This window comes from Dendropsophus ebraccatus, chromosome 5 (assembly GCF_027789765.1).
Source record: "Dendropsophus ebraccatus isolate aDenEbr1 chromosome 5, aDenEbr1.pat, whole genome shotgun sequence".
Classification (NCBI taxonomy): domain Eukaryota; kingdom Metazoa; phylum Chordata; class Amphibia; order Anura; family Hylidae; genus Dendropsophus; species Dendropsophus ebraccatus.
In genome coordinates, this window is record NC_091458.1 from 1854213 (window position 1) to 1878117 (window position 23905).

At 47.2% G+C, this 23905-nt stretch overlaps 1 protein-coding gene across 3 annotated transcripts in view; it reads left to right on the forward strand.

Annotated features, from left to right (window-relative positions):
• The window catches only part of ARFIP2 (ARF interacting protein 2), a 103032-nt gene extending 81273 nt beyond the window's left edge, over window positions 1-21759 (forward strand). For all 3 annotated transcript variants that reach the window (XM_069969293.1, XM_069969295.1, XM_069969294.1), the window contains 3 exons: window positions 778-935; window positions 15475-15649; window positions 17542-21759. In XM_069969293.1, coding sequence (XP_069825394.1) covers window positions 778-935; window positions 15475-15649; window positions 17542-17697 — 489 coding nt within the window. In that variant the 3' untranslated portion in view covers window positions 17698-21759. The remainder of the gene's footprint in view (window positions 1-777; window positions 936-15474; window positions 15650-17541) is intronic.
• The last annotated feature ends 2146 nt before the right edge of the window (window positions 21760-23905 follow it).

Below are 23905 nucleotides of genomic sequence, written 5' to 3' on the forward strand. Positions count from 1 at the left end.
CATACCTTCCTCCAGATCCCCAGGGATATTCTCCCCATACACTGTACATACCTTCCTCCAGAGCACCGGGGTTATCCTCCCCATACAATGCCCCCTCCAGACCCCCAGGGATATCCTCCCCATACACTGTACATACCTTCCTCCAGATCCCCAGGGATATTCTCCCCATACACTGTACATACCTTCCTCCAGAGCACAGGGGTTATCCTCCCCATACACTGTACATACCTTCCTCCAGAGCACAGGGGTTATCCTCCCCATACACTGTACATACCTTCCTCCAGAGCACAGGGGTTATCCTCCCCATACACTGTACATACCTTCCTCCAGAGCACAGGGGTTATCCTCCCCATACACTGTACATACCTTCCTCCAGAGCACCGGGGTTATCCTTCCCATACAATGCCCCCTCCAGAGCACCGGGGTTATCCTTCCCATACAATGCCCCCTCCAGACCCCCAGGGATATCCTCCCCATACACTGTACATACCTTCCTCCAGAGCACAGGGATATCCTCCCCATACACTGTACATACCTTCCTCCAGATCCCCAGGGATATCCTCCCCATACACTGTACATACCTTCCTCCAGAGCACAGGGGTTATCCTCCCCATACACTGTACATACCTTCCTCCAGAGCACAGCGGTTATCCTCCCCATACACTGTACATACCTTCCTCCAGAGCACAGGGGTTATCCTCCCCATACAATGCCCCCTCCGGAGCACTGTAGTGCATACATCTCTTGGATATTCACGGTGTGACCTTTGCCCATTAGGAGGAGTTCGGCTACAACGCTGAGACGCAGAAGCTGCTGTGTAAGAACGGAGAGACCCTGCTGGGAGCCGTCAATTTCTTTGTGTCCAGTATCAACACCCTGATTAACAAAACCATGGAGGACACGCTAATGACCGTGAAACAGTACGAGACGGCCAGGTAATCCGCAACACCATGCCTCTAGAGTGGATCCCCATACACATCATCATGGACTAGTAACTTACCATACACATCATCATATACGAGTAACAGGGCTAGTAACTTACCATACACATCATCATGGGCTAGTAACAGGGCTAGTAACTTACCATACACATCATCATATACGAGTAACAGGGCTAGTAACTTACCATACACATCATCATGGGCTAGTAACAGGGCTAGTAACTTACCATACACATCATCATGGGCTAGTAACAGGGCTAGTAACTTACCATACACATCATCATGGGCTAGTAACAGGGCTAGTAACTTACCATACACATCATCATGGCCTAGTAACAGGGCTAGTAACCTCCCATAAACATCATCATGGACTACTAACAGGGCTAGTAACTTACCATACACATAATCATGGACTAGTAACTTATCATACACATCATCATGGACTAGTAACAGGGCTAGTAACTTACCATACACATCATCATGGGCTAGTAACAGGGCTAGTAACTTATCATACACATCATCATGGACTACTAACAGGGCTAGTAACATACCATACACATCATCATGGACTACTAACAGGGCTAGTAACTTACCATACACATCATCATGGGCTAGTAACAGGGCTAGTAACTTACCATACACATCATTATGGGCTAGTAACAGGGCTAGTAACTTACCATACACATCATCATGGGCTAGTAACAGGGCTAGTAACTTACCATACACATCATCATGGGCTAGTAACAGGGCTAGTAACTTACCATACACATCATCATGGACTAGTAACAGGGCTAGTAACTTACCATACACATCATCATGGGCTAGTAACAGGGCTAGTAACTTACCATACACATCATCATGGGCTAGTAACAGGGCTAGTAACTTACCATACACATCATCATGGACTAGTAACAGGGCTAGTAACTTACCATACACATCATAGACTAGTAACAGGGCTAGTAACTTACCATACACATCATAGACTAGTAACAGGGCTAGTAACTTACCATACACATCATCATATACGAGTAACAGGGCTAGTAACTTACCATACACATCATAGACTAGTAACAGGGCTAGTAACTTACCATACACATCATCATATACGAGTAACAGGGCTAGTAACTTACCATACACATCATAGACTAGTAACAGGGCTAGTAACTTACCATACACATCATAGACTAGTAACAGGGCTAGTAACTTACCATACACATCATCATGGACTAGTAACAGGGCTAGTAACTTACCATACACATCATCATGGACTAGTAACAGGGCTAGTAACTTACCATACACATCATAGACTAGTAACAGGGCTAGTAACTTACCATACACATCATAGACTAGTAACAGGGCTAGTAACTTACCATACACATCATCATGGACTAGTAACAGGGCTAGTAACTTACCATACACATCATCATGGGCTAGTAACAGGGCTAGTAACTTACCATACACATCATAGACTAGTAACAGGGCTAGTAACTTACCATACACATCATAGACTAGTAACAGGGCTAGTAACTTACCATACACATCATAGACTAGTAACAGGGCTAGTAACTTACCATACACATCATGGGCTAGTAACAGGGCTAGTAACTTACCATACACATCATCATGGGCTAGTAACAGGGCTAGTAACTTACCATACACATCATCATGGACTAGTAACAGGGCTAGTAACTTACCATACACATCATAGACTAGTAACAGGGCTAGTAACTTACCATACACATCATAGACTAGTAACAGGGCTAGTAACTTACCATACACATCATCATGGACTAGTAACAGGGCTAGTAACTTACCATACACATCATAGACTAGTAACAGGGCTAGTAACTTACCATACACATCATAGACTAGTAACAGGGCTAGTAACTTACCATACACATCATAGACTAGTAACAGGGCTAGTAACTTACCATACACTCATACAATTGTCTCTCAGAATTCTGATTCAGACGGTAGATTGCATCACATGATTATAACTACTGCTTCTGGCCAATTTAGCACTTATAACGTTTATGGTCCTAATGACCATCGTACCCACTTCTTTAAAAATTTGGAAAATAATATTATCCAGGATGTTAAAAAAAACATTATTTTAGGTGGTGACTTTAATACTGAACTCAACAGACAAGAAGACGGGAAAGGTACTAAAACATTGACTCCTATCCCTTCCTCCTCTGATACCTTCCTATCCCCTCTACCCTGATACCTGCCTATCGGATTCCTGGCGCTATCGTCATCCTGAGGATAGGGACTATACTTTCTTCTCACATGCACAACTAGCCTGGTCGAGATTAGATTACTTCATGGTGTCGTCCGAGATGCTACGTCTAATCGATGACTCCTCTATAAACGACATGGTGATCTCTGATCACTCACCCATAACTTTTATTGTTCGAAACTCTTATCCAAAAGGAACAGATATTCTATGGAGGTTCCCTACAACCCTGATCACAGACCTACGCCAATGGTGGTTACAATTTCTTACTGATGACGACCAGCATGCGAATGACCCCATTCTATTATGGGAAACTGCCAAGGCTGTCCTTAGGGGACAGGTCATTTCTTATATATCACATCATAAGAAGAAAGCTAGATGCTCATACGATACCCTCACCTCTAATCTCCGTATTGCTTACTCTAGTTTTCTTTCTAACCCCTCTCCAGATAACAAAACTGTGGTGTATAACCAAGAAAGAGTTCCAAATGGCCCAAGAAAAACTGAATACATTGTACAGAGACCACTACTGTGCCAGACTTTATAAATTTGGTAATAGGTCTGGCAGACTATTAGCTAATCTTACCAAAGGTAAACGCCCAATAAGTCATATCAAAGCCTTGAAAGACCATTCAGGTTGGATACAGTCCAATCCAAAAGCTCTATCTTCCATTTTACATAAATACTACATGTCTTTGTACTCCCCTGACCCTATAGACAAAGATGAAGGAAAGAAATGTATAGAATCCCTCAATCTTCCTAAACTGGATGATGATGGTCCTAAAAACCTTAATGCTCCCATTACATTAGATGATATTTCTCGCACTATTTCCTCCTTACATGCCAACAAAGCCCCAGGCCCCGACGGATATGGGGCGGAGTTCTATAAATGCCTAAAGGATAATATTATTCCCACCCTTCCATCTGTCTATCGTCACATGATCCAGGATAAATGTATGCTCCCTTCAGGTGACATGGCATATGTCACTGTTATTCACAAACAAGGCAAGGATCCTATTTCTCCTGAATCAGATCGTCCAATTTCTTTAATCAATCAAGACTTAAAAATCCTAACAAAAATCATGGCAGACCGCATAGCCCTTCTTCTTCCCAGACTAATAGGTAACCATCAAAGGGGTTTTATACGAGGTAGAGCTGCTGTTCCTAACATTCAAACAGGTTTAACAATCCAAGACTCTGTAAGAGGAGAAATCCTGCCCATTCCCCAGGTCTACTGACTATGGATGGCGACAATATAAGCGGGGAATGGTTGGATATTGTCCTCTCAAGCTATGGTATAATAGGACCATTCAGAGACCATCATCTATAATCACCCTAAAGCCCGTATTCATACCCCAGGCTTTCTTTCAGATGTATTCTATATCCATAAAGGAACCAGACAGGGACGCCCCATTTCCCCTCTCCTCTTTAATTTAGCATTAGAACCCCTAATTAGACATTTATTGATCTCGCCAGATTTTGATAAAGATCCTGAGATACGAGTACTTTGCTTTGCCGATGATACTTTGATATTCCTAGAAAACCCAAATGTACATATGACTAAGATTCTAGACCTCTTCCATTATTATAACTCTTTTACAGGCTTCAAAATCAATGATTCTAAATGTGAATTATTACCACTGATCCCTCATTTAGCACCATCTCATATTACTTGGGTATTAAAATTGGTCCCTCTCCATCCTCTCTGTATACTCTAAACTATAATCCGCTTTTCAAAAAAATAGAACAAGAGCTAATAAGATGGAAAGATTTTCCTTTATCCGTTTTGGGAAGAATACATCTTATAAAATGATATCATTTCCTCCATTATTATACCCCATACAAATGATTCCCATTCTCCTTAGACATAAAGATATATCTAAACTTAGAACTACATTCACTGCTTTTATATGGAGATCAAAAAAATCCCGAATATCGTATGATACTTTATGCAGATCCAACACCAGAGGAGGCGCTCAGCTATCTGATATCAGGTTATACAATCTGGCATCTATATCCAGACATATTAGAGACTCAATCACACCTCTAACTTCTCTTACTTCTCACTAGAATCCTCCCTTACCCATCCACGGCCTTTATCCGCACTCCTTCATAGTACCATCTCTGAATTACCTTCTCATTTCAGGCAGAATGTCATTCTTAGAGACACAATAGCGACTTGGAAAGCTGTCAGGAAACTATACAATTTACCCTTCAACCTTTCTAAATATCTTCCCTTGTGGAATTCGCCATTATTCCGACCTGGAATTAGAAGCCCCGATCATACAGTATGGAAGGAGAGGAGTATCACTACTTTAGGTCACTTACTTGATTCTGAAAAAGGAATATTTCCTTCCTGGGATCGACTGAGAGAACAATATGTCTTGCCCCAAGAACAAGAAGTACAATACTATAAACTTCTCAAATTAGCAAGCAACCGAGTTCAATCAATAGCCATTGCAGAAACATCGGGACCGTTTGACCTTCTTTGCTCCAGGACGACCTTACGACTTTCCCGGTCACCAATATACCAAATGCTTTCCTCCATTTCTTTTGACAGTGCCCCCCCGGCATTTGTGACAAAATGGTAAGACGACTTACAATGTAATGATTTAGAACAACGATTACTAAATGGGATTAAATTCGTCCACACCGCTACTCCTAACACAAAACTGAGAGAGCTCCACCGACTGTTAAACAAAGCAATATATGCATTTATTCTCTCTTATACTCAACACCTAGAAGGTTATTTACAACACTGTCCTAAATGTGCTAAATCTAAAGCTGATCTCTTTCCCTGGGTATGACTGTGTCCCCATGGCCACTTCTATTGGAAACTGATGGAATCTTTTCTAACAAACACTTGGGACACGTCTCTGCCTTTGGATCCAATCTGTTATTTGTTCCATGATGTGACGGAAGGAGGTGAGGCTCTCTCAGCCAGAAGGACTCTTCCTCCTGGAGGTCACCTTACTCTATTGTTAGCCCTTAAATACCTTTTAAATCACTGGCTCAAGTCTACATTCCCTACAACAGTGATTTTCAACCAGTGTGCCGCGGCACATGGTCGGGTGTGCCGCGGGGAGAGTTCCCCAAACTATGGTGCCCCTGTGTTTTGTTCCCCAGCAATGCGCAGCGATCAGTGGCGGATTATAATGTGCGCGGTTGCGTGGTGCGCTGTGGCGGGCCGTGATGCACGCCTCCAATCAACGTGTGCGCTACGCTCCCGGTCTCCGCTGATTGGAGGAGCACGTCCGGGCCCTACGGACGGCCATTAGGTGAGGCGGACAGCAGCGGCGACCATCTCGGAGGAGGTGAGGAGAAAGGGGGGGAGAGAAGCATGGTGGAGAGAAGCATGGTGGAGAGAAGTAGGGGGGAGAAGTATGGTGGAGAGAAGCACAGGGGGGGGAGAGAAGCATGGTGGAGAGAAGCATGGTGGAGAGAAGCATGGTGGAGAGAAGTATGGTGGAGAGAAGTATGGTGGAGAGAAGCATGGTGGAGAGAAGCATGGTGGAGAGAAGCATGGTGGAGAGAAGCATGGTGGAGAGAAGCATGGTGGAGAGAAGCATGGTGGAGAGAAGCATGGTGGAGAGAAGCATGGTGGAGAGAAGTAGGGGGGAGAAGTATGGTGGAGAGAAGCACAGGGGGGGAGAAGAAAACAGGCCCAGGTTTCACACTGAGTATAAATACATTTAGAATCTATATTAACTATATGTATAATATGTCCTGTTTAAGTGTCATTTTGTGCCATTTTGGTTGGTGGTGTGCCCCGGGATTTTTTAAGTATAAAAAGTGTGCTGTGGCTCAAAAAAGGTTGAAAATCACTGCCCTACAATACCAGAGTTGGTTGATAATTTCAAAGAAACACTACATTGGGAAATGATTGATACCTTACGTAGTAATGAAAAGTTTAGGGTTTCTTTCATGAAAAAATGGAAACTTTTTATAGTGAATGCTCTGTCTACAGAAGAAAGAAATTCTCACTTCCGGTTCCGGCGCCATGCTGTAAGCCACGCTTTGTCTCGGCTCTGCTCAGCGGCTCCCGTGCCCGACATCCCTACACCCGCAGCTGCGATCTAAACAGGGTTGTTTCAGCCCCTGATACTACAGGGCATCTTGATGGATAAATACGTCCACAAAAAGGGTAAACAAACTAAGCAAACTCCCGGACCCGTAAGACCGACGGAGCTGAGACCAGCATGGCGCCCTCACCTGCGTCATCCAGAGCAACCTCCCCAGCAAGGTCAGAGAGAGAGCTATCGGGGGGAGAGGACGATGGCGATGCCCCTATATTGGATTACGCAGCACTGGCTGTGGCAGTGGTTCGGCGTATTACTCCGGAGTTACAGGGAACCCTCACGGCGGCGGTGACTGCGGCCATGAAACAACTACAGGCGGAAGTGGGGGCCCAGGGGACACGGCTCACTGCAGCTGAGGAGAGAATCAGCACCATAGAGGATTCCGCTGATTCATGGCACACGCGAGTGGCTGCGGTGGAGAGAGAAAACAAAAGACTGGGACAAGGTCTAGGACCTAGAAGATAGGTCCCGGCGGAACAATTTACGAATTGTCGGGGTCCCGGAGGCTGTCCGGCAACGGGCCCTGTTGCAGCTCTGTGAGGTGACCATTCTCTCCCTGCTAGGCCTCCTGCGCCCGTGCAAAGTGGAACAGGCTCACAGGTTGGGCATGGAAGCCCGCCAGCCTCCTGATGTTGGAGTCCCCCAAGGTCTAGCACAAAGAGACAGGCCACTACAAGTGATTGTCAAATACCTGGACTTCACTGATAAGGTGGCTATTCAGCGGGCCTTCCGCAACATGCCAGAGGGACTTCGCCTTAATGGTCAGCGTCTTCTCATCTTTGGGGATTTCTCAGTAGAGGTTACTCGCAGGAGAAAATCTAAAGTGTGCTTTGTGCTGATATATCCGGCGGTGTTAAAGGTGTTCCACGCGGATGGCTCTATGCAAACCTTTCAGGGTGCCGACGAGGCTGCGGACGGCCTGTGACTACCTCTCTAATTTCCCACAGGATGGTGTCTCCAGCCCCCGCCGGGGGGGCGCCTCTGCAGACACGTCTCTAGCCATGCCGAGACTTTCCCAAGATCAATGGCCTGAACTGCCACAAAGCCAGAGGGTACGCCGGGTGTAGCCCTGTGGAGACCCGGTCCGGATCTTATTGCAACGTGTCTCCGGTGGATGTTTTTGGGTGGTGAGGAGAACGGCCTACTTGTGACTGATTTTTTTTATCCCGGGGGGCTCTCAGGACGCTACCCTGCCTAGACTCATGCCCTCTTCCTGCCATTGGGAGCGAGGGGATGTTTTGCGATAGTTTATCTTTCCGCACTGCTACTACTATGCCCGTTAGATGATTGTTCCAAGTTCACCCACGCTTACCCCCCCCCCCCATATTTTTTTTTCCAACCCCCCCACTTCCCCTTCCTGCTTTCCCTCTCCTCTCCCCCTTGGCTGCTTACGTTTGGGCGCCCGAATCTTGCCTCATCCTTCCCCCCCCCCCCCCCCCTCCGCCATTTCCCCTATCCTCCCCTCCTAACCCCCTTCTCTTGTTCTTTTCCCTTCTTCTTTTCCCCCTAGTTGCTTCTCCCCCCTTCTTTTCCTTTTCCCCCTTCTTTTCTTGTTCTGTTTTGCTCTCTCTCAGGGTCTTGGCCTCCGTAGGCGGCCTCATTTATGGGAGATGTTGAAAAGGCGACGAAATAGGTGATCAGTACTATGCCGCTTGAGCTTTAGAGCCATAGGCGTTATTGCCACTAGGTTACAGTGTTTCTGAGACTTTAGGGTGGAATGTTCAGCATGGGAAGAAGTGAAGTCCATAGCCACATGGCATGCCTACAGATGAGTGTGTTGTTTTTTTGTTGTGTGGGAGGGGTGTGTTTCTTGTTTAGGGGGGGCTTGCTGTGTTGGGGAGGGGGAGGTTGGTTCTGCTCTCGGTTCATCAGGGGTCACTTATTCGGGTTCCATAAGGTTGTCTCATACCTTGTTCAAACATGGTGCATGTGATATCGTGGAATGTTAAGGGCCTACGATCTCCTTATAAGAGGAATATGGTTTTACGCCACCTTAAGAAGCTTGCTCCCGATGTGGCGCTGCTGCAAGAGACGCATTTGGGCGACGAGGACTTCTTTAGGATGCGCAAGGGGTGGGTTGCGGAAGTGTATGGGTCAGCGGCTGTCTCGCACAAGGCTGGGGTTCTGATACTGATCAATAGATTATTCAGTCATGACACTATTAATACCTGGGCTGACACGGAAGGGAGAGTGTGTAAGGTACATATCAAAACAGCAGCTGAGGAGATGGAATTTATAAATGTTTATGCTCCTAATGATACTAATACAACCTATTTTGACTCTCTCACTCCTATAGTTCTCCAAGACGCAGTCCCGACTAAAGTGGTAGGGGGTGACTTTAATACCGTTGTGAACCGTGCGGAGGACAGGAGGTCGAGCAGATTCGTTGGTCCCGGGGCTCTGGGTAGGGATCAGGTACTGTCACAATAGACACAGACAGTGGTCATGGTGGACGCTTGGAGGTGGAAGCACCCTGATGATAGGGAGTATTCCCATTACTCACACCTGCACAACTCTTAGTCCAGAATCAATTATATTTTTATTACTGATTCCCTGTTACCTCGCCTCCACCATGCACAGATCAAGGACCTTATCATCTCGGATCACTCGCCTGTGTCTATTCTGTTGCAGGACACTATTCCGAGGGGCTCGGATTTTATATGGCGGTTCCCAATGTGTTTAGCTAGAGATGGGAACTTTCAGTCCCTCCTTAAACTCTGGTGGTGGGAATTTGCTAGAGATAATGCAGAACACATAGCACAACCCCAACTGTATTGGGAAACTGCAAAGGTGGTTTTGTGGGGGCGCATAATGGCATATGTTTCAGGACAAAAGAAGAAAATCGCATCTCAACTCAGAACACATAGCGACGCTCTTTGCATAGCATACACGGCCTTTCTGGGAGCGCCCTCCTTTGAGAGCAAGGAGAATTGGCAATCAGTCAAAACCACTTTCGAGAGTTGGTTGGAGCGTGGAGAGAACATAAACAGATCTCACTTTGAAGCATCCCTTTTCCGATATGGCAATAAGCCGGGTAGAATGCTGGCTAGGCTAGCAAAAGGCAGACAAAATCTTCATCATATCCAAGCTCTCCGGGATGACATAAGGACTCTCCGTACTCATCCTGGTGAGATAAACAAAATTCTGAGGTCTATTTATGAAACTTTGTACGCCGACACACCCTCCCAGGTTGCCCCTGTTAGAGACTGGTTAAGGGAGTCAGGTCTCCCCACGCTGACCCCTGAAGAGAATGATTTTCTCAATGCTACCATCACCGTTGAGGATTTTGCTAGGGCCATTAAGGACATCAAACCCAACAAGGCTCCTGGGCCTGATGGTTTCACCGGAGACTTCTACAAGGTGGCAGTTGCAGAGATCGGCCCCACCTTACAATCCTTGTACAATGCCTATTTGCGGGGGTCTCCGGTGTCCCCTATCATGAACACTGCGGTCAATAAGGTACTACCCAAACAAGGGAAAGACCTGACATCCCCGGGGGGATACAGGCCGATATCCCTCATTAATGTCGACCTGAAAATTATGTCCAAAATTTTGGCAGATCGGCTGGCTGTGGTCCTCCCTCGTCTTGTCTCTCCGACCCAGGTGGGATTCGTTAAGGGACGATCAGCAGTTTCTAATCTGTGCAAGGTTATTAGCGTCCTAGACTCCATCTGCATCCAGACTCACACCCCTCCCCCGCCATTTTCTCTATCGACGCTGAAAAAGCTTTTGACAATGTGCGGTGGGAGTGGGTGTGGTCGGTGATATCCAAAATGGGCTTCGAGGGGTCCTTTATGCATTACCTCTCTGCATTATACTGCGAGCCATGGGCCAGAATAGGAACCCCGCGATTTCTGTTGCAGCCGTTTAGGTTATACAAGGGGACCAGGCAGGGATGCCCCCTATCGCCCCTTTTATTCAACATAGCTCTTGAGCCTCTGGCGAAAGTGTTGACTGCTCACCCGGATGTTAGGGGTATAACGGTAGGCGGCATCCCTGTCAAAACGGCTCTCTTTGCAGATGACATAATTTTGTTCTTGGAGCACCCCTAAGCAGATCTCCCTGTAGTGCTGGAATGCCTCCAGGACTTCGGAGTCCGCCCCGGCTTTAAGGTGAATGTTACTAAAAGATACGTTACTAGACCTTTCCACGAAACAGAGGGGCTTCCAGGGAAGGACACCTGTAGCTGTCACTTGTACTGCGATCAAATATTTAGGAATCATGATAGGCCAAACACCTGGTTCACTCTATGGACTCAATTACCCGCCCCTTATCCAGTCGATCCTCAGAGATATAGATAGGTGGAAATCACTCCCCTTACCTACAATGGCTAGATGCCACCTACTCAAAATGTTAGCCTTCTCAAGACTTTTATACCCAATGCAAACTCTCCCTGTCTTAATGAGACATGCAGACATCCATAAACTACAATCGGCCTTTCTCAAATTCATTTGGAAGGGGAAAAGGCCCCGGATAGCCCTCAGAAAATTACAACTGTTTCTAGACCAAGGTGGTTTAAATTTCCCTGACATCAGAAGATATAACGTAGCATGTTTGCTTCGTCATGGTTTGGACTGGATAAGGGGGGGCCCATACTCCAATTATAGCATAGAGGCGGCTATGGCTATTGCTACATGGGCTAGTAACGTGCCCGTTGACTCGTCATTTCTGGGTTGGACTGAAGGGCCTTTTATTAGCTAAGGTACGTGTACGACTCTCACTGGAGCCTGATTTCCTCTTGCTGCATATCCCCCCAACTGACGAGGTGCCAACGCTACTTACCCATGTCTTTGTGCTGGTAGCCAAGCGCTGCCTGTTGGCCCATTGGCTGGAGCCTCACATGCCTTCCACTGCGGAAGTGGTATCCCAAGTTAAGAAATATTTATTCTACGACCAGTTGGAGGTGTTGCGCACTAAGGAGAAATCCACGAAGGGGTTCATTAAAAAGTGGACGACTTTCATTTGCAATTTTCTTACCCGAGCTGAAATCCAACAAGTAGTCCTTCCCTTTAAGAATACTAAGAGGAATTTGGCTAAGGATGTGGCCGGAACGTTGGGGCGGCTGAAGGTGTAGGAGGTCTTATAATGGCCCGTAGACGGCGATAATGCCTGTACATAGTGCCTAAATGATAACTGTAGATTTTGAACCTTGGGGGACACTGGTGTGAACGCGAGCGGGGAAGTGGGGAGTGGGGGAGGGAGGGAGTTTTGTTTTGGTTACCTGTTATTACCGCCTGGTACATTTTGGCTGCAGTGGATATAATCTGTGATGAGATTTTGTTACTGAGGGGAGAAATGTACTGCGCTTTTGTATATCTGACGTGGAGGGATGTCTCCACAAATGTTTGATTTATGTAAAATGGTGGAAAACTGAATAAAGTGTTTAAAAAAAAAAAAGGAAAAAGAAAAAGAAATTCTGTTATGCAACAATTTTCCAATCCAGCTTGGTATCACAAAGCAATGGTTGCAGGTACCCTGGGAGTACTTACCTGTACTTGATATAGAGCATAGTATGATACAATTTTACTTCATTTGTATACATATACATACACATCATCATGGGCTAGTAACAGGGCTAGTAACTTACCATACACATCATCATGGACTAGTAACAGGGCTAGTAACTTACCATACACATCATCATGGGCTAGTAACAGGGCTAGTAACTTACCATACACATCATCATGGGCTAGTAACAGGGCTAGTAACTTACCATACACATCATCATGGGCTAGTAACAGGGCTAGTAACTTACCATACACATCATCATGGGCTAGTAACAGGGCTAGTAACTTACCATACACATCATCATGGACTAGTAACAGGGCTAGTAACTTACCATACACATCATCATGGACTAGTAACAGGGCTAGTAACTTACCATACACATCATCATAGACTAGTAACAGGGCTAGTAACTTACCATACACATCATCATGGGCTAGTAACTGGGATAGTACCATATACTGTACACATTCCCCCCAGCACCATATACTGTACACATCCCCCCCAGCACCATATACTGTACACATCCCCCAGCACCATATACTGTACACATCCCCCCCAGCACCATATACTGTACACATCCCCCAGCACCATATACTGTACACATCCCCCCAGCACCATATACTGTACACATCCCCCCCAGCACCAGCACCATATACTGTACACATCCCCCCCAGCACCATATACTGTACACATCCCCCCAGCACCATATACTGTACACATCCCCTCAGCACCATATACTGTACACATCCCCCCCAGCACCATATACTGTACACATCCCCCAGCACCATATACTGTACACATCCCCCCCAGCACCATATACTGTACACATCCCCCCCAGCACCATATACTGTACACATCCCCTCAGCACCATATACTGTACACATCCCCCCCAGCACCATATACTGTACACATCCCCCAGCACCATATACTGTACACATCCCCCCCAGCACCATATACTGTACACATCCCCCCCAGCACCATATACTGTACACATTCCCCCCAGCACCATATACTGTACACATTCCCCCCAGCACCATATACTGTACACATTCCCCCCAGCACCATATACTGTACACATCCCCCAGCACCATATACTGTACACATCCCCCCCAGCACCATATACTGTACACATCCCCCAGCACCATATACTGTACACATCCCCCCAGCACCATATACTGTACACATCCCCCCCAGCACCATATACTGTACACATCCCCCAGCACCATATACTGTACACATCCCCCCCAGCACCATATACTGTACACATCCCCCCCAGCACCATATACTGTACACATCCCCCCCAGCACCATATACTGTACACATCCCCCAGCACCATATACTGTACACATCCCCCCCAGCACCATATACTGTACATATCCCCCCCAGCACCATATACAGTCAGATACCAGATACTCCGGATAGGGGTGGGGGTCAGATACCAGATACTCCGGATATCGGTGTGGGTCATATACCAGAGACTCCGGATAGGGGTGTGGGTCAGATACCAGAGACTCCGGATAGGGGTGTGCGTCAGATACCAGATACTCCGGATATCGGTGTGGGTCATATACCAGAGACTCCGGATAGGGGTGTGGGTCATATACCAGAGACTCCGGATAGGGGTGTGGGTCATATACCAGAGACTCCGGATAGGGGTGTGGGTCATATACCAGAGACTCCGGATAGGGGTGTGGGTCATATACCAGAGACTCCGGATAGGGGTGTGAGTCATATACCAGAGACTCCGGATAGGGGTGTGGGTCATATACCAGAGACTCCGGATAGGGGTGTGGGTCATATACCAGAGACTCCGGATAGGGGTGTGGGTCATATACCAGAGACTCCGGATAGGGGTGTGGGTCATATACCAGAGACTCCGGATAGGGGTGTGAGTCATATACCAGAGACTCCGGATAGCGGTGTGGGTCATATACCAGAGACTCCGGATAGGGGTGTGGGTCAGATACCAGATACTCCGGATATCGGTGTGGGTCATATACCAGAGACTCCGGATAGGGGTGTGGGTCAGATACCAGAGACTCCGGATAGCGGTGTGGGTCATATACCAGAGACTCCGGATAGGGGTGTGGGTCAGATACCAGAGACTCCGGATAGGGGTGTGGGTCAGATACCAGAAACTTCGGAGGGGGTGTGGGTCATATACCAGAGACTCCGGATAGGGGTGTGGGTCAGATACCAGAGACTCCGGATAGGGGTGTGGGTCAGATACCAGAGACTTTGGGCCTACCGTATATACTCCTCCAAGCGTACACACGGTAAACACCTGTTCTGTAGATATTAAAAATTAAAATATAAAATTTTTTTTTGAAAAAGTGAGGATCTTAAACTATTTGTTTAAACAGAGTGTACTATGTCGCCACATTAAGGCGTCCCCAGAGACACGGTCCCTACATTTTCACACTAGCAATGGCCTCTCCTGGGCTGAATAAGCCTAACTTTTTCTAAAAAAAAAAGATTATATTTTAATTTTTCATATCTACAGAGCAGGTGTTTACCGTGTGTACACTGGGAGGAGTGCATACGGTGGGCCCTTGCACCTGTGGGTTGCTGTTGCACCTTCTGTTTTTTGTCTGTACTTAAGCCACAAGCAGCGTGCAACCTGTAGAGTCATAGATGTGCTGCCAAAATTTCCCTTTTTTTAGGGGTGTAGGTAGGACACCAGAGACTGAATGTCGTTTTTGACTTGCAGGTTAGAGTATGACGCGTACCGCGCTGACCTGGAGGAGCTGAGCCTGGGGCCGCGTGATGCTGCTACCCTGTGCCGCATTGAAATTGCGCAGCAAAACTTCCAGGCACATCGCGTCAAGTATGAAAAATTACGAGGGGACGTGACTATCAAACTGCGCTTCTTACAGGAAAACAAGGTACAGCTGGGTCATTTCATGTGACCCAAGTTACTGTGAGTAATATGGTAACTGTACTGACATCAGTGTGATCTCCGGTTACTTCACTGATGTCACTGTTATCTCTGGTAACTGTACTGACGTCACTGTGATCTCTGGTAACTGTACTGACGTCAATGTGATGTCCGGTTACTTCACTGACATCACTGTTATCTCTGGTAACTGTACTGACGTCACTGTGATCTCTGGTAACTGTACTGACATCACTGTGATCTCTGGTAACTGTACTGACATCACTGTTATCTCTGGTTACTGTGCTGACGTTACTGTGATCTCCAGTTACTGTGCTGACGTTACTGTGATCTCTGTTTATTTACCCTGCTGCTGTTGCGGTGATGATTGGTTGTAGCAGTTAATTCTGTCACCAGTTTCCCGGATGTGTCCCCCTCTGTGTTGGTGGTGATCAGCTGATTCTATGATTGATCACTGTTCCTTGTGTCTCACGTGTCCTCCTCTGTGTTGGTGGTGATGGGCTGATTCTATGAATGATCACCATTTGTTGTGTCTCACGTGACCTCCTCTGTGTTGGTGGTGATGGGCTGATTCTATGATTGATCACCATTCGTCGTGTCCTCCTCTGTGTTGGTGGTGATGGGCTGATTCTATGAATGGTCACCATTTGTTGTGTCTCACATGTCCTCCTCTGTGCTGGTGGTGATGGGCTGATTCTATGAATGATCACCATTCCTCGTCTCTCACATGTCCTCCTCTGTTTTGGTGGTGATAGGCTGTCTGACTCTATGATTGGTCACCATTTGTTGTGTCTCACATGTCCTCCTCTGTGCTGGTGGTGATGGGCTGATTCTATGATTGAACACCATTCGTTGTGTCCTCCTCTGTGTTGGTGGTGATGGGCTGAGTCTATGATTGATCACCATTCGTCGTGTCTCACGTGTCCTCCTCTGTGTTGGTGGTGATGACGAATGGTGATCATTCATGGAATCAGCTCATCACCACCAACACAGAGGAGGACACAACGAATGGTGTTCAATCATAGAATCAGCCCATCACCACCAAAACAGAGGAGGACATGTGAGAGACGACGAATGGTGATCATTCATAGAATCAGCCCATCACCACCAACACAGAGGAGGATATGTGAGAGACGACGAATGGTGATCATTCATAGAATCAGCCCATCACCACCAACACAGAGGAGGTCACGTGAGAGACAATGAAAGGTGATTATTCATAGAATCAGCCCATCACCACCAACACAGAGGAGATCACGTGAGACACGACGAATGGTGAACATTCATAGAATCAGCCCATCACCACCAGCACAGAGGAGGACACGTGAGACACGACGAATGGTGATCATTCATAGAATCAGCTTGTGTCTCACATATCTTCCTCTGTGTTGGTGGTGATGGGCTGATTCTATGAATGATCACCATTCGTCGTCTCTCACATGTCCTCCTCTGTTTTGGTGGTGATAGGCTGGCTGACTCTATGATTGGTCACCATTTGTTGTGTCTCACATGTCCTCCTCTGTGTTGGTGGTGATGGGCTGATTCTATGATTGATCACCATTCGTTGTGTCCTCCTCTGTGTTGGTGGGGATGGGCTGAGTCTATGATTGATCACCATTCGTCGTGTCCTCCTCTGTGTTGGTGGTGATGGGCTGATTCTATGATTGATCACCATTCATTGTGTCCTCCTCTGTGTTGGTGGTGATGGGCTGAGTCTATGATTGATCACCATTCGTCGTGTCCTCCTCTGTGTTGGTGGTGATGGGCTGATTCTATGATTGATCACCATTCGTCGTGTCCTCCTCTGTGTTGGTGGTGATGGGTTGAGTCTATGATTGATCACTATTCGTCATGTCTCACATGTCTTCCTCTGTCTCACAGGTGAAGGTCATGCATAAGCAGCTTCTTCTCTTCCATAATGCCATCTCCTCATACTTTGCTGGGAATCAGCAACAACTAGAAGCTTCACTGCAGCAATTCAACATCAAGCTGAGCAGCGCAGCCAGCGAAAAACCCTCGTGGCTGGAGGAGCAGTGACCACGCTGCTCCTTTCTCTCTACATGTTTGTGATGGATTGTGTACTGTATATGTAAGTGTTGTATGCATGAAGGTTTGTGTGTGTAACATTACCGTGTGCTGGTGCAAGTGTCCATTGTGTGATAGATTGGTGTGTCTACAGATTAGTGAGTATGATTGTACACCCAGCACTCAGATTATAGGCAGTGACCAGATCACCCACCAGACTCACTGTCTGTTAACTGTTAACCCTCCCACATGTACATGACGCACAGCTGGTGGGCTTACACAACCCTCTCGCGGATATCAAGTCATGTAACCTGTTATATGAGTGTCCACTGCTTATAACGCTGAGCCTTCTCTACCCACTCCGCTCTTCTGCAGGTCCCCTCCACTCTACTCTGGACATCCTTTCCTTCGCCGTCCACTGTTGTTCAGGTCCCCTCCACTATTCTGTGGACTTCCTTTCCCCCACAATCCACTGTTCTTTTTGGTCCTCTCCATCCATTCCTCCATAGTCCACTGTTGTTCAGGTCCCATCCACACTTCTGTAGTCATCCTCTTCTTTACTGTCTACCGTTTTTCAGGTCCCCTCTACTCTTCTGCTGATTTCCTCCCCTCCACTGTCCACCATTCTTCATGTCCCCTCTACTCTCCTGCTGATATCCTTCCCTCTATTGTCCACCATTCTTCATGTCCCCTCTACTCTCCTGCTGATATCCTTCCCTCTATTGTCCACCATTCTTCATGTCCCCTCTACTCTCCTGCTGATATCCTTCCCTCTATTGTCCACCATTCTTCATGTCCCCTCTACTCTCCTGCTGATATCCTTCCCTCTATTGTCCACCATTCTTCAGGTCCCCTCTACTCTTCTGCTGATATCCTTACCTCCACTGTCCACCATTCTTCATGTCCCCTCTACTCTTCTGCTGATATCCTTCCCACTACTGTCCACCATTCTTCATGTCCCCTCTACTCTCCTGCTGATTTCCTCCCCTCTACTGTCCACTGTTCTTCAGGTCCCCTCTACTCTCCTGCTGATATCCTTCCCTCTACTGTCCACCATTCTTCATGTCCCCTCTACTCTTCTGCTGATATCCTTCCCACTACTGTCCACTGTTCTTCAGGTCCCCTCTACTCTCCTGCTGATATCCTTACCTCCACTGTCCACCATTCTTCTTGTCCCCTCTACTCTCCTGCTGATATCCTCCCCTCTACTGTCCACCATTCTTCTTGTCCCCTCTACTCTCCTGCTGATATCCTTCCCTCCACTGTCCACTGTTCTTCAGGTCCCCTACACTCTTCTATAGACATCCTCTCCTCTACAGTCCACTGTTCTTCAGGTCCCCTACACTCTTCTATAGACATCCTCTCCTCTACAGTCCACTGTTCTTCATTCCATTCTTCTGATAACATTCTTATCTACACTAGACCTGTTTCCAGATTTCTTCCATTCCATAGTTGACTTCTCGGCATTTCCAATCCATTCTGCACTAAACAGTTCTTCAGGTCTTGTCCCTGCACTCCACTATAAAGATAATTTTCTTTGCTCTGCTGTTCCTCACACCTCATTATGTCCACTCTTCTACAGATCTCATCACTCCACTCTTCTACAGATCTCGACACTCTACTCTTCTACAGATCTCGACACTCCACTTCCCTACTGATCTCGACACTCCACTCTTCTACAGATATCATCATCCCGACACTCCACTCTTCTACAAATCTCATCATCTCCACACTCCACTCTTCTACAGATCTCATCATCTCGACACTCCACTCTTCTACAGATCTGGACACTCCACTCCTCTACAGATCTCGACACTCCACTCCTCATCTACAGATCTTGACACTCCACTCTTCTACAGATCTCGACACTCCACTCCTCCTCTACAGATCTTGACACTCCACTCTTCTACAGATGTCTACACTCTACTCTTCTACAGATCTCATCATCTCGACACTCCACTCTTCTACAGATCTCATCATCTTGACTCTCCACTCTTACACAAATCTGGACCCTCCACTATTCTACAGATCTGGACCCTCCACTATTCTACAGATCTGGACCCTCCACTATTGTACAGATCTAAACACTCCATTCTTCTACAGATCTCATCTCAAAACTGCACTCTTCTACAGATCTGGACACTCCACTCTTCTACAGATCTGGACACTCCACTCTTTTACAGATCTCATCATCTCGACACTCCACTCTTACACAGATCTGGACCCTCCACTATTCTACAGATCTGAACACTCCATTCTTCTACAGATCTCATCTCGACACTGCACTCTTCTACAGATCTCATCATCTCGACACTGCACTCTTCTACAGATCTCATCATCTCGACACTGCACTCTTCTACAGATCTCATCATCTCGACACTGCACTCTTCTACAGATCTCATCATCTCGACACTGCACTCTTCTACAGATCTTATCTCGACACTGCACTCTTCTACAGATCTCATCATCTCGACACTGCACTCTTCTACAGATCTTATCTCTACACTGCACTCTTCTACAGATCTCATCATCTCGACACTGCACTCTTCTACAGATCTCATCATCTCGACACTGCACTCTTCTACAGATCTCATCTCGACACTGCACTCTTCTACAGATCTCATCATCTCGACACTGCACTCTTCTACAGATCTTATCTCGACACTGCACTCTTCTACAGATCTTATCTCGACACTGCACTCTTCTACAGATCTCATCATCTCGACACTGCACTCTTCTACAGATCTCATCATCTCGACACTGCACTCTTCTACAGATCTCATCATCTCGACACTGCACTCTTCTACAGATCTCATCATCTCGACACTGCACTCTTCTACAGATCTCATCTCGACACTGCACTCTTCTACAGATCTCATCTCGACACTGCACTCTTCTACAGATCTCATCTCGACACTGCACTCTTCTACAGATCTCATCATCTCGACACTGCACTCTTCTACAGATCTCATCATCTCGACACTGCACTCTTCTACAGATCTCATCATCTTGACACTCCACTCTTCTACAGATCTCATCTCGACACTGCACTCTTCTACAGATCTCATCTCGACACTGCACTCTTCTACAGATCTTATCTCTACACTGCACTCTTCTACAGATCTCATCATCTTGACACTCCACTCTTCTACAGATCTCATCATCTTGACACTCCACTCTTCTACAGATCATTTTGACACTCCATTGTTGTCTTCTCCATGCACCAGCCCTCACCAGTAGTATAATGTCTTTAGTGACTCTGTAGCATTGTGTGTTGATGCTTACAGTGATCCTCCATCCTCCAGCATTGTACTGTATAGGAAATATGGTGTAATAGGCCACAAGGGGCTGTATGATGGTGTCCCCTGTCTGCATTGCTCCATCAGTGGTGCTGCTGATGATATTGAGCCAACATGGTTTTGTTATGTTATGATTTCCTTTTGTAAGTGTGTGGCGGTGACTCCTGACATAACACAGTAGTTCTGTATACTTCAGGGGCACAGCTCCTGTATACTTTGGGAGCATAGCTCTAGTAGCAGGGCATTAGTTACTGAGATTAGCGTATACCATCATGTATACATAGCTGGGGCTTTTAGTTTTATGTCATACTCACTTGCACAGTGACTGAGGATAGTGAGTGACTCCATGTGAGGGTGCAGTGTGTGTGTTCCCTGGATGTGGTCATCATGTCCCGTGAATGTCGGGGTCTACACTCCCCTGAGAGGATGAATGTCTCTTATCCCACTACATTTCAGCAGACATGTCTGCGACTTTCTGATAGGTGCGTGGCTGCTATGTGTGCATGAGTACTGCGGTATTATTACACAGTGCAGTGTGTACTCTTAGGGTCCGCCGCTAACCAGACTCTACCCCTGTGTAACATTGGGCCATGTGCTTCTTACCTGCCCTGTAGTACAATAATTATTTATAAAGAGCGATTGTTCCGGGGGGATTGTGGTTGGGAAGCTTCTCCTGGGGTCACACAGGCCGGGGGGAGGGGATCATCCCAACTCAATGAGGGGCATCAGGTTACTGGAAAATTTCTGTAAATCTGAATAAAACTAATGAAGACGTTGTTGTGTCTGACTGTGGCTGACTCCTCTCACTGGTCCGTTCCTCTGTAGATTATTGTACATGTATGACTGCAAAGTAGGAGAACATGAAACAGCGTCTCGTCTGTCTGATCTTACCCCATTCCAGGTAAGGTACGGTCACTCAAATCCCATTAAAACCAGCAAATTTAATGAAAGGCGTCGGGGATAACATGGTGGGGTTCACTCTAGTGACCCCACCTCTGCAGATCTTTGTTACAGCCTGACTTGTTGTTACTTGTGTATAAGCTGTGACCGGGGGGGAAGGATGGATTTTACCCTCTGGTCTCGCCATTACTGAAAGGGTCCAGGTATCGGGAAGCCAAGGCACCTTCTGCTATGGAAGATTTGGTGGTAGCAAGTGGCCTGGCGAGAAACAAAATGAATGAACCCTTTGGAATTCCCTGGATTTCTGCATTGATCTTAAATCACAGTGCTGGATAAACACAATATAACCAGACTAATAACACACACATCATTCATAGGATGTAAACATCCATAGGGCAGGGAGAAAAGACCAGTGAACCCCTGTGTTACTGACATCTTCAGGAGATGATTGGTGACACCTGTTTTCATGAAGATCTATAGGAGCCTCACTGCTGCTGCTTCTTCCTCTGCTGCTGTTGATCCTCCTCTCACTGCTGTTGCTACGGCTACTTCTTCCTCTGCTGCTGCTACTCCTCCTCTCACATCTGCTGCTCCTCCTCTCACTGCTGCTGTTTCTTCCTCTGCTGCTACTCCTCCTCTCACTGCTGCTGTTTCTTCCTCTGCTGCTGCTCCTCCTCCTCTCACTGCTGCTGTTTCTTTCTCTGCTGCTCCTCTCACTGCTGCTGTTTCTTCCTCTGCTGTTCCTCCTTTCACTGCTGCTGCTTGTTCCTTTGCTGCTGCTGCTCCTCTCACTGCTGCTGCTTCTTCCTCTGCTGCTGCTCCTCTCACTTCTGCTGCTGCTTCTTCCTCTGCTGCTGTTCCTCCTCTTACTGCTGCTTCTTTCACTGCTGCTGCTCCTCTCACTGCTGCTGCTTCTTCCTTCTCTGCTGCTCCTCCTCTTGCTGCTGCTTCTTCCTCTGCTGCTGCTCCTCCTCTCACTGCTGCTGCTGCTTCTTTTGCTGCTTCTTCCTTCTCTGCTGTTCCTTCTCTTACTGCTGATGTTTATTCCTCTGCTACTGCTCCTCTTACTGCTGCTGCTGCTCCTCCTCTCACTGCTGCTGTTTTTTTCTCTGCTGCTCCTCTCACTGCTGCTGTTTCTTCCTCTGCTGTTCCTCCTCTCACTGCTGCTGCTTGTTCCTTTGCTGCTGCTTCTTCCTCTGCTGCTGCTCCTCTCACTTCTGCTGCTGCTTCTTCCTCTGCTGCTGCTCCTCCTCTCACTGCTGCTTCTTTCGCTGCTGCTGCTCCTCTCACTGCTGCTGCTTCTTCCTTCTCTGCTTCTTCCTCTACTGCCTCTGCTCCTCTCACTGCTGCTGCTCCTCTCACTGCTGCTGCTTCTTCCTTCTCTGCTGCTCCTCCTCTCGCTGCTGCTTCTTCCTCTGCTGCTGCTCCTCCTCTCACTGCTGCTGCTGCTTCTTCCTTCTCTGCTGTTCCTTCTTACTGCTGATGTTTATTCCTCTGCTACTGCTCCTCTTACTGCTGCTGCTCCTCCTCTCACTGCTGCTCCTCCTCTCACTGCTGCTGTTTTTTTCTCTGCTGCTCCTCTCACTGCTGCTGTTTCTTCCTCTGCTGTTCCTCCTCTCACTGCTGCTGCTTCTTCCTCTGCTGCTGCTCCTCTCACTTCTGCTGCTGCTGCTTCTTCCTCTGCTGCTGCTCCTCCTCTCACTGCTGCTTCTTTCGCTGCTGCTCCTCTCACTGCTGCTGCTTCTTCCTTCTCTGCTTCTTCCTCTACTGCCTCTGCTCCTCTCACTGCTGCTGCTTCTTCCTCTGCTGCTGCTCCTCTCACTGCTTCTGCTGCTGCTGCTTCTTTCGCTGCTTCTTCCTTCTCTGCTGCTCCTTCTTTTACTGCTGATGTTTCTTCCTCTGCTGCTGCTCCTCTTACTGCTGCTGTTCCTCCTCTCACTGCTGCTTCTTTCGCTGCTGCTGCTCCTCCTTTCACCACTGCTGCTTCTTTCTTCTCTGCTGCTCCTCCTCTTACTGCTGCT